General features: G+C 40.9%; 1 protein-coding gene across 1 annotated transcript in view; it reads right to left on the bottom strand.

Annotated features, from left to right (window-relative positions):
• grk4.S (G protein-coupled receptor kinase 4 S homeolog) overlaps positions 1–11,233 on the bottom strand; it is a 168,576-nt gene extending 157,343 nt beyond the window's left edge. Inside the window, 1 exon segment of the mRNA NM_001094463.1 lies at positions 10,965–11,233. Coding sequence (NP_001087932.1) covers positions 10,965–11,016 — 52 coding nt within the window. The 5' untranslated portion in view covers positions 11,017–11,233.
• Between the last annotated feature and the right edge of the window lie 1,281 nt (positions 11,234–12,514).

Genomic DNA, 12,514 nt, shown 5'->3' with positions numbered 1-12,514 from the left:
ATTCTATGTGTACTGTATATTGTGAGTGGCTCCCTAAGCTCAGTACGTGACAGCAGCACAGAGCATGTGCAGTGAATCAGCAGAAAATAAGATGGGGAGCTACTGGGGCATCTTTGGAGACACAGATATTTACTGCTAAAGGACTGTGGTTGCCTTGGGCTGGTACAGAAGCACAAAACATATTGTACAACATTTCCAGCTACATCTTTAGTTAGGCTTTATATGGGTCAGAAGCAGAACAAGAGGGTATATTGCCAGCAAATTGGTATACTTGCCCAGGCCTTGGCCGCTGTTCTGCTGGCTAGACCTGTAAGTTGTAAGCAAACTTATCAGTAACTAAGTCACAACAAAGTCCTGCGGCGACAATATACAGTATTTTAAATGTATTCTTTTAAATGATATTCTTAGACAATTTGCAATATATTTTTTGTTTATCAGTACCTTTCAGCAGCTCCCCAGTTTGCAATTTCAGTAATATGGTTGCTAGGTTCCAAATTACCCTAGCAACCATGTACTGATTTGGATAAAAGACTGGAATATGAATAGGCCTGAATAAAAAGATGGGTAATAAAAAGTAGCAACAACAATAAATCTGTAGCCTTACAGAGGTTTGTTTTTTTGTTTTGTTTTTGTAACAACACAACGTCTTTTACTACGACTGAAGCTCCGCAGTGGGGTGGGAATTAACCAAATGAGTAACGATCTGGCACACTGAGAGCAATGGTTAATGATGTGGGATCTGAAATGCACTTCCAATAAGTGTGAAATAATTCATTTGGGATACAAACATCCAGGCACTGCTTTTACTCTTCATGATTTAATACTACCAGCCACAGAGGAGGTGAGGGAACTTAAAGTTCTTATTTGATGTTATCTATACAGAAAGCCGGCTACGTGGTACTTGGGTAGTACAGGTATGGGACCAGGTTATATACCTGCTAAAATATAATTAATCCTTATTGGAAGCAAAACCAGCCTATTGGTTTAGTTAATATTTACATGATTTTCTAGTAGAATTAAGGTATGAAGATCCAAATTTTGGGAAGAACCATTATCCGGAAAACCCCAGGTCCCGGGCATTCTGGATAACATAGCTGTACTAACTAGGGATGCACCAAATCCAGGATTCAGTCTTTTTCAGCAGGATTCGGATTCAGCCCAGGCGAACCAAATCCGAACTTGCATATGCAAATTAGCAGCAGGGAGAGAAATCGTGTGACTTTTTTGTCACAAAACAAGGAAGTGAAAAATGTTTTTCCATTGCTACCTCTAATTTGCATATGCAAATTTGGATTCGGTATTCAGCCGAATCTTAAGGAAAGGATTTGGGGGTTCGGCCGAATCCAAAATAGTGGATTCGGCGCATCCCTAGTACTAACACACACACCAACACTTACATAAGTGGCACACATACCGGCTAATATACCCAAACACCAAAAAACGAGATGCATGCAGGAAGTGACACCTAGGGGCAGATTTATCAAGGGTCAAATAAGGTAGTCCGACATTCGAAGTCGAAGGATTTTTAGGATCGTACGATCATACTTCGATCATACGATTTTACAAAAAAATGCTTCCAACTTCTCAAAACTTAGCCAAATACTGGTTATGGGTTCTAGGAGGTCCCCATAGGCTAATATAGCAATTCGTCAGGTTTAACGTGGAGCAGTGTCGAAGTTTTTTAAACAGACAGTACTTCGATTTTCGAATTTGTTAAGTATTTTCAATTCGAATCGAAGTTGAATTTGGCCTATTCGACGTACCCAAAAATTATTTGGGTTTTATACACTTCGACCCTTAATAAATCTGCCCCCTAATCATGGGCTGCAACTGCCAGTAATACAAAAGTATGCGGACATATACCAACAAGTAACAACAAGTAAATATGTAGTGCATATACCAGCAATACCTAAACATGACTCTGGCATGCCTATAAAAGAGGCAAATATACCCCCAATGCCCAATCATGTGCCGCATATACAGGAATGGGATCCGTTATCCAGAAACCCATTATCCAGAAAGCTCAGAATTACGGAATGCCTGTCTTCCATAGACTCCATTATAATGAAATAATCCAAATTTGTAAAAAATTATTTCCTTTTTTCTCTGTAATAATAAACCAGTAGCCTGTACTTGATTTAAACAGATATAATTAATCCTTGCAGCCTATTTAGTTTAGTTAATGTTAGATGATCTTTTAGTAGATTTAAATATTCACCTTCCAAACACTTTTTTTCAGTTCAGTTGTTACTTTCCATTATTTATTTTTTACTGTTTTTCCAAAACTAAGTTTAAAGTTGAATGTTCCTGTCTCTGGTGTTTGAGTCTGACAGCTCAGTAATTCAGGTGCAAATTCTGAACCGTTACAATTTTGCTACATTAGTTGATACATTTCTCAGCAGCATCTCCGGAGTATTAGCAACTTTTGTATCAATTCTAATAGCTGCCTTTAAAGAAACCCAGAGATAACAAAGATAACAAATGTTACAACTAAATGAATCAATTTAGAACAGTTTACAGGGTCGGCGACCCCACCAAGCTGCTTTAGAAGGTGAAAAATTACGCTTTACACTTCAATATTAGAAAAACGGTGGCACATAGAAAAGAGTTGGAAAAAGTAGTTATTTCTGGTGATCTATGTGAAAACAACTAGTTGTTTGAAGGTGAACAACCCTTTAAGGTATGAAAATCCAAATTACAGAAAGATCTGTTATCCGGAAAACCCCAGGTCCCGAGCATTCTGGATAATGTGTCCAATACCTGTACTAGTAATGAGTAGGAATGCAGCAGGTACCAGAAACAACAAAATATTTGGTGCATATACCCCCAATGCATATTGTGTACCCCCAAAGTCTATTCTTGTCCCACCTATTCATATAGGTATGGGATTTGTTATTTGGAGACTCATTATTCAAAATGAATTACGGAAAGGTCATCTCCCATAGACTCCATTTTAATCAAACAATTTACATTACATAATAGTGATTTTCTTTATATCTGTAATAATAAAACAGTACAGAAATATCCCTTACCTGGAAAAGCCCAGGTCTTAAGCATTCTGGATAATAATAATAAAAATAATACCTGCATAATAATTCAGGTGTATACACAGCCATGGACAAACATTTGCCCTGATTAGGTAGCTAATAGTGACCAGTCAGCAGTTACCTCTTATTACTGCAGTTAGTTAAAATAAAGAATACAAATTCCATCCCACCCCACTTGGATGAGTTTGTTGCTGAGGAGAACACGGTCTGGCAGTTGGCAAAATGTAAGCCATGTGGTCACAGTGTTTCTTTTATTTTTTAGTTTGTCAAATTTGACAAAAAATATTCTTCTGCTAAATATGTCCCATTTACCGTATATATTCGAGTATAAGCCAACCCGAGTATAAGCCGAGGTACCTAATTTTACCTAAGAAAACTGGGAAAATGTATTGACTCGAGTATAAGCCTAAGGGAAGAACTGGCACTTAAGCAACATAAGTTTAGTGAAGATTAGGTGTCTTTGGTGTTGCCCAGCATCTTCATTGACAATAATATGGTAATCCCATAATGTTTTATTTTTAATTGGAAAGAATTTTTTTTATTGTTTTGCTGCTATAATATCTGTTAGGTTGCCTGTCCGTGTATTCCCCCAGATTCAGCTCAGCACTCTTGTAAAGAAATCCTCACGGATATTATAGCAGCAAAACGGTAAAAAAATAAATAATGCTTTCCTAAAATGCTGACTCGAGTATAAGCCGAGGTAGACTTTTTCTGCACATTTTGCGTGCTGAAAAACTCAGCTTATACTCGAGTATATACGGTACCTGTAATCAAGAAATCCAAAACCTGTGAAAATGAATTAACTACACACTCAATTTATGGTTTCAGATTTCTCTCAATACCCTCTTTGATGAGTCAAGGAGATGACACTCTGGATAAAAAGAGTTTCCACTGGGCAATACAAAAATAAAGACCGATCATGGTCAGGGCTACCATACCTTGCAAGCTTAGCATCCAATATACAATATTATAGCGTGGGGCTGGTCAGGCAGTGGGGGGGGGGCACAAGAAAGAGAATAGATCTAGGGAGTGAATATGGGCAGCAGGGATCAATAATTCCATTAGTATAAACCAAGCAGTCAGAAAATCCTTCTGAACGGGGAAGCAGCCTGGAGGGGAGAAAGGGCTGTACTTATGTTATCTATTTTCCAGCAATCAGAACATTCCACTTGAAATTAAAGGCAAAAGAAACCTAAATTCAAAACCTGGCCTCCTTAAAGAAACAATACATAGCTTTCCATGTGCACAGAGCATTCCTTCTCTGCATATTAGCATTTATACGGAGCAGAAGTGCAGCACTTGCCATACTGACTGTATTGAACTTTACTACTGTTACTCTTCTAACAGCTACACCAACTTTTAAAATTCCGCCATTATTTTATGATGCCCTATACGAGGTGCAAAACACTTCCCAAGAGCATTAGTCCTCCACACCTTTTTACGTGGCATTTCTTTAAGCCATTACTTCTTTTGTACACCCCCTTGGCTATGCTTTTGCCTTCATAACAATGGTGCTTTGGTAATGACAAACTGTTGTTTTTCAATAGAAAAGACATATGGCATGAATCAGACAAAAATATAAAGAAAGTTCTAGGTTTCCAACAAAATGTTACAGGGTTGCCAATCAAGGAACTGTCAACCAGTCGCCATAGATTCCAGGTTTCTGGGTTCCAGTGTGATCTAAGGTGTAAAAATGTGGCCTAGCAAAAAGATGTTTTGATCCAGACACACATGGTTTTTGGTGTTATAAGGAAGGTATAAATAAAATGTCCTTTTAGAGGTCTATTTGATAAAAGAAATTTGTTGAATTTATGTCAAGTTGTTTTTCTTCTTTACCATAGACCAGTGATCTCCTACCAGTGGCTCACAAGCAACATGATACTCACCAAACTTTTAGATGTTGCTCCCAGTGGCCTCAAAGCAGGTGCTTATTTTTGAATTCCAGGCTTGGAGGAAAGTTTTGGTTGTATAAAACCAGGTGCACTGCCAAACAGAACCTCCTGTAGGCTGCCAGTCCACCTAGGGGCTACCAATCACCAATCACAGCCCTTATTTAACACCGCCAGTTACCTTTTTCATGCTTGCGTTGTTCTCCAACTTTTTTAACATTTGAATGTGGCTCACAGGTAAAAAAAAAAAGGTTGGGGACCCGCGCCATAGACTGAGTTTTTCACCTTAAATTGTTTGTTTACCACGAACTGGCTTAATCCTATTATAGCTAAATGAAGCATTTGTGATATTTCACCAATATTGTTATATGTCTCTTGTATGCCAACAGCAACGAACTATAAAATACGTGCTGGACTAACACATAACTCATAGTTAAACCTGAGTTTCAACAAATGATTGATTTGTCTTAACAGCTAAGCCACTGAACAAAAGAGGTTTGTGTCTCGGATTGTAGAGCAGCCGCATGGAATATGTAACTGCTTGTCACTAGTGAAGGGTTGCCATTTACTACAATGTGCTGTAAGTTTGAATAAGGTCTTTACATGGCGGGTGCAGCCCATGTTTTCTACTCCATGTACTTGTACAGCAAACTGTGAGTTTGTGTAACATGCAGTTCTAAAAGAGCTGAATTTATTTTATAACATTTTGTTAACTTTTTCCCTTAAATATATGCATCTGAATGTAGTAGATTAGGTATGTTTAACCTGCGACCCAGTAGCAAAAAGCTGCCTTTAGCTGCAGTCATGCATGTGCCCTGGGATCAACACAGCAGCAGTTATAGATAGAAACATGGGTTATATTCCAGTTAGTAGGAATGGAGAGTGACTGTGAGATAGCAGGTATAGTAGTGGGAGATGGTGCCTATAGTAAAAGTGGATAATAGTCTCTGGGAAGGGAGTGTGACTGTGGGATAGCAGGTATAGTAGGGAGAGATGGTACCTATAGTAACAGTGGGATAATAGTCTCTGGGAAGGGAGTGTGACTGTGGGATAGCAGGTATAGTAGGGAGAGATGGTGTCTATAGTAACAGTGGATAATAGTCTCTGGGAAGGGAGTGTGACTGTGGGATAGCAGGTATAGTAGGGAGAGATGGTGTCTATAGTAACAGTGGATAATAGTCTCTGGGAAGGGAGTGTGACTGTGGGATAGCAGGTATAGTAGGGAGAGATGGTGCCTATAGTAACAGTGGGATAATAGTCTCTGGGAAGGGAGTGTGACTGTGGGATAGCAGGTATAGTAGGGAGAGATGGTGTCTATAGAAACAGTGGATAATAGTCTCTGGGAAGGGAGTGTGACTGTGGAATAGCAGGTATAGTAGTGAGAGATGGTGCCTATAGTAACAGTGGATAATAGTCTCTGGGAAGGGAGTGTGACTGTGGGATAGCAGGTATAGTAGGGAGAGATGGTGTCTATAGTAACAGTGGGATAATAGTCTCTGGGAAGGGAGTGTGACTGTGGGATAGCAGGTATAGTAGGGATAGATGGTGCCTATAGTAACAGTGGATAATAGTCTCTGGGAAGGGAGTGTGACTGTGGGATAGCAGGTATAGTAGGGAGAGATGGTGCCTATAGTAACAGTGGGATAATAGTCTCTGGGAAGGGAGTGTGACTGTGGGATAGCAGGTATAGTAGGGAGAGATGGTGTCTATAGTAACAGTGGGATAATAGTCTCTAGGAAGGGAGTGTGACTGTGGGATAGCAGGTGTAGTAGGGAGAGATGGTGTCTATAGTAACAGTGGGATAATAGTCTCTGGGAAGGGAGTGTGACTGTGGGATAGCAGGTATAGTAGGGAGAGATTGTGCCTATAGTAACAGTGGATAATAGTCTCTGGGAAGGGAGTGTGACTGTGGGATAGCAGGTATAGTAGGGAGAGATGGTGCCTATAGTAACAGTGGGATAATAGTCTCTGAGTGTGGCTGTGGTATAGCAGGTAAATATCTATTTATATGTTCCCCAACCTGTAGTTTTTTTAAAGTTGCTGAAGTGCAATCCCAGCACCACCCTATAGCCTAAAGCATATATCAGCAAAAACTAAAAAGCTGTAGTTTGTACGGTCCTATTTTATATAAATAATGGGGCACCAACAAAGGAGTCTGGGAGTTGTAGCCCAAATCTAGGTGCAAGGGGCACAGGCTGATGACTGCTGACATAAGTGAAACACAACCAAACATCCCCATAAGTGCTGCTAGCTATAAGTGATGATGCCCTGGCCCAGTACAAAATGGCAGAGCGCAGTCACTGCCAATTACGGTGGATCCCTGGACACTGCTCAGCTGGAATGTACAATACAGGCAGGATAATAGGGTAGAAATGCAGATAGCCAGTTTAAATATAGCAAGTAGTGTCTAAAGTTAGCAGTGTTCTCAGGAATATGTTTAAGTGCTTCTGAGCCTCTGGGATGCTGAAATGAGTTGCAGGGCCCAGCAGTAAATGATCTAATGTTTTTCAGATTCCACTCACTTTATATCACTCCAGCAATTTAAAAGTGAATTTGCCAACAGCCCCGGAATGAATGGGGAAAGTTCAGACTCAAGACCACAAACACTTTCCCCTATTGATGGTCAGTGAAGTACAGGTCAGCAGCCCAGTGATGAAAATTTAGTTTTTATACACTTCTGATTTGTGGGTGACATCTCCATGTCACTAATTTTAGCCATATATAAAATCATACACTCGAAAGCTGCCATGGTTTTGTTTTCCTTCGCATTCCATGCTCTTCTAATGCAGTCATGCTTTTAATTCTAAGGGCTCAATATCCTGCAGTAATACAGGTATGGGATCCATTATCCGGAAACACATTATCCAGAAGGTTCAGAATTACAGAGAGGCCGCCCCATAGACTCCATTTTAATCAAATAATAAAAAATAAAAATAATTTCCCAAAACATCCAACATCCAAACTAAAATATAATTAATCCTTATAGGAAGCGGAACCAGCCTGTTGTTTTTTTTTTAATGTTTACGTGATTTTCTAGTAGACTTTACTATTACAGTAATATCCGAGATCCAGAAAAACCCAGGTCCTGAGCATTCTGGATAACAGGTTCCATACCTGTACAGACAATGGATATGGGATATGATGGGATCTATACCCTGTGTGACAGATATTATGATAGCTAGAATCTCAGCCATAAAGCCGGGCAGAACTGCTGCTTCCAATGGGGATCAGATAGGATCTGTGCCATTGGGACAGAATTCTCTGTTATACATATAGCTAGAATCTCAGCCATAAAGCAGGGCAGGTCTGCTGCTTCCAGTGGGGATCAGACAGGCTCTGTGACAGAATGCTCTGTTATACAAATAGCTAGAATCTCAGCCATAAAGCAGAGGACTGCTGCTTATTGAGTAAGTCACTTTATTACACGTTCCTAAGCACAACAGTGACTTGAATGCTTCAAATATGAAAGCAAATAATTTGGTTCCCCGTCATACAATGATTTCAGGTACAAAACCTTTTTAATTAATTTATATATTAATTATTTATAGGAGGCTTAAGAAAACATTTTATATAAATCATATATGGATGCAGGGTGATCTACACTGGGAGCCATAGCTGCATATCTGTCGTTATCAGCGGGAGCTGCCATTATTATGACATTCAAACGAAAGTGGGCCCTCTGCTGGGACTTTAAGTTTGCTTTACAAAGGAATAACTTTAGTACAGGTATGGGACCTGTTGTCCAGAATGCTTGGGACCTGGGGTTTCCCGGATAATGGATCTTTCCGTAATTTGGATCTACATACCTTAAAGGAACAGTAACACCAAAGTGTTTTAAAGTAATAAAATATAATGTAGTGTTGCCCTGCATTGGTAAAATGGATGTATTTGCTTCAGAAACACTACTATAGTTTATATAAACAAGCTGATGTGTAGCAATGGGGGAAATTGAAAAAAAGGCTATATGGCACAGATTAAATAGTGGATAACAGATAACACCATTATGTTCTACAGAGCTTATCTGCTGTGTAACCTGAGCCTTTTCTCCTTTGAATGGCTGCCCCCATTGCTACACAGCAGCTTATTTATATAAACTATAGTAGTGTTTCTGAAGCAAACACACCAGTTTTACTAGTGCAGGACAACACTGCATTATATTTTTATTTCTTTAACACAATTGTATTTTTTGACGTTACCGTTCCATTAAGAAAATGATGGAAACATTAAACAAACCCAACAGGCTTTTGCCTCCAATAAGGATTAATTATTTCTTAGTTTGGTTCAAGTACAAGGTACTGTTTTATTAATACAGAGAAAAAGGAAATTGATTTTAAAAATGTGAATTATTTGGATAAAATGCAGTCTATGGGAGACAGCCTTTCCGTAATTCGGAACTTTCAGGCGAAAGGTTTCCGGATAACGTATCCCATGCCCGTAGTAATATCGCTCCACCCTCGTCAAATGTAAGCACATTGTTACAGGAGCATTCTATAACTTTACACACTAGGGGGCACATTTACTATGGGTCGATATTCGACCATTGAAGTTAAATCATTCGACTTCAAATAGTCGAAGGATTTAACGCAATTCGGTCGATCGAACGATCGAAGGAAAAATCGAACGATTAAATCCGTCGAATCGAACAATTCGAAGGATTTTAATTCATCGATCGAACGATTTTCCTACGATCAGAAATTGCTAGCAAAGCCTATGGGGACCTTCCCCATAGGCTAACATTGGTGCTCGGGAGGTTTTAGGAGGCAAAGTAGGTGGTCGAAGTTTTTTTTAAAGAGACTTCGTCTATCGACTGGTCGAATAGTTGAACTATTTTTAGTTTGAATCGTTAGATTCGAAGTCTTAGTCAAAGGTCAAAGTAGCCAATTCGATGGTCGAAGTAGCCAAAAAAATACTTTGAAATTCGAAGTATTTTTTATTCTAATCCTTCACTCGAGCTAAGTAAATGTGCCCCACAATGTGCAGTGTATTATTTGTTGCTAAATGACACAAAGTAGCAGCGGTTGTCATAAATCCTGGGGTAACAAATCTAAAAAGCATCTGACAGTTTCCAAATGCAAAAACTCCATCTGACAGACATTTCTGTTGGCACCAGGACCAGTCTTCCAGCACCTCCGCTAGCCTGTAGAGCCAGTCTCTCTCTGCTGGGCATTTTAGTGCAACTCCCAGCATTGCTTAATACCATTATTGCTTTCATACACAGTCACAACCTGAAATAGGAACTACTGACAGAGAGCGGCCAAGCCTTGAAGCCGCCAGAAAACGTTGGAAGTTGCAGTTGAACAGCAGAAGTGACAGGGCAGCAGCTTTCGCATCCCTATTGAACAGATTAACTGATTAAACGGTGGAAAAGTGACATATTTGAGACACCCTCTAATTATTTTATTCTTAAAACGGACTTCCATCGTGGGCCACATTGTCATGAAACAGGGTGTCCAGGCTCCGCGACACAGAGCAAAGGGTTAATCAATTCTCTCGCCTAACCAGTAACCTGCGGAATTTTGTACACCTCTACAGAAATAACTGTCTTTCCTCTGGGTGAGCAGGTTGAAGAGTTGCACACAAAGGAGTTAAGAGCAGCAATGCCTGAGAGCTTAGCACACAGAGCAGGGTAACAAAAACAACCGCTCCACGGCGGCGTAAGAGTGCAGAATGTTACTGGAGATCTCTGTTGGCTTTTGGAGCCTTACTTTGCATTTTTTTGGTGTCTGACTGGATTGTGCATTCATGTCACATACACATTCCTCCCCTCCTTCCATTCACAAGATCAGCAGACAAACTGCAACACGCTGAAGGGAGTCAATAGCATCTCCGGCCCCTTAACCCCCGGTTATTCGCTAAGCAATAGGATTTGCTGGTAAGGTCCAGAGGAGATGCACAAGGGAGGCACAGCCCTGGCTACATACCATGCATGCCTGCAACTGCCATTTAGGGCTGCAGCTTTCACATCAAACACCCCCTTCCAAGTGGATTGAATCCTCCAACCCCTCCACAGACAACAAGTCTCCCTTACCTTCTCTGGCTTTCAGCAAGACAGTGTTGGCCACAATGTTTTCAATCTCCATGATCAAATGCAGCAGGGGAAAGCACACATGTCTGACTGCAGATCCACTGATCCTAGGGAATGTGCCTACTACAGGCTGAGCAGCAACTGCCCTCTCCTTGCATAGATCCCCTGGCTGTGCAGCCGCATGTCTCTCACATTTGTGTTTGATTCCAGCTGTGCAGCTCCTGTGCTCCCAATACACTCACACTGCTGCTGCTGCTACTGTCACTGCCTCCTTCTCTCTCTGTCTCTCTCTGTGCTGCTCTCTTCCTTCCTGTTTTGCTCTCAGGGCTGCCCTATAGTGAGGCGGGGACTCCTGACAGCCCCTCCTATGAACACACTGAACCTTTGCAGCCAGATCATGCCAGGAGGGTAGTGGTACCGACTGTGTGGAGATTCTCCAATTGCTCCTTCCGCGTTCCACTCATTCTCCCCTCACAAGCCTGCCTCATTATTCTCAGGGTTCTACACACAAATGATTCTCTTTTATGTGAAGGAAAACATACCAAGGGCATGCTATACTGAGTTCGTGGTTTTTAAGGCAATTTTTCCAGACATTGCCCTATGGAAAGGATTCAGAGCACTGCCTTTTAGTTGCCATACATTTTTCCAAATGCCAAAAGCTGCCTGGCCAGGGTTGCCAGGTATAATTTCTCAAAACCAGCCAAAGTCGGCTACAAAACCAGCCCACAACTTGCCAAGAGGCACTTTAAAAGTAGCCCACAAACAGCAAAATATGTGCAGTGAAAAAAATGTATAAAAAGTAAATGAATATACAGTATGTGAAAATAAGCCTTTTTCAGATTTACACAAATGTTTCCATGAAGCAACATGATGAGACAGATTCAACCGTCACCAGGGGAGTAACTACAGAGGGGGCCCAGGAGGAACAGCAGCTCAAGAGGGACTGTCCATCTTTTGACAGCTCAACTCACAGTCCCTCGTTTGTACTGGAAAGTCCTGTTTTTCTCTGCACTGAACAGCCAGAAAAAGAAACAATGGTTCTAACTTAATTGGCTTTTGGCAGAGAGCCCAGAACATCCACAGCTTCAGATAGAATCCTGCAGCGGGTCGGGTACCCTGCGGGTTGTGGGTAGAAGTTCTGGGTGCGGGTATAGACGCGGGTCAGCGGTTCTGTGGATAGAGGGTCAGGCCGCGGGTCTTCGCAATAGTAATTTATACTCCTTTTTTCTGATCACGGCTACTTCCGATGATGTCACTTTTGGTTTACAATGACAGCAATTCCCGTTTTACTCCTTTTTTTCTGATCACGCCTACTTCTGATGATGTTACTTCCGGTTTTCAATCACAGCACTTCCTAATTCTTGATGGTCAGCGGGTCAGGGGGTCTGGGTTGTGGAAAAGGTACTTGCGGGTTGGGTTGCAGGTCCAATCAGGTAAGAATGCGGGTTGCGGGTCCGGGTTGCGGATTGCAGGTTGCAGGTATGGTTTACAAAAAATTGATCTAGCTTCAGATAAGATCATTTGTAACAATTTCGAGATAAGCAGATAAATAA

Source organism: Xenopus laevis, chromosome 1S (assembly GCF_017654675.1).
Source record: "Xenopus laevis strain J_2021 chromosome 1S, Xenopus_laevis_v10.1, whole genome shotgun sequence".
Lineage (NCBI taxonomy): Eukaryota > Metazoa > Chordata > Amphibia > Anura > Pipidae > Xenopus > Xenopus laevis.
The sequence above is the reverse complement of the archived record's forward strand: the minus strand, read 5'-3'. Positions and strand labels throughout refer to the sequence as shown.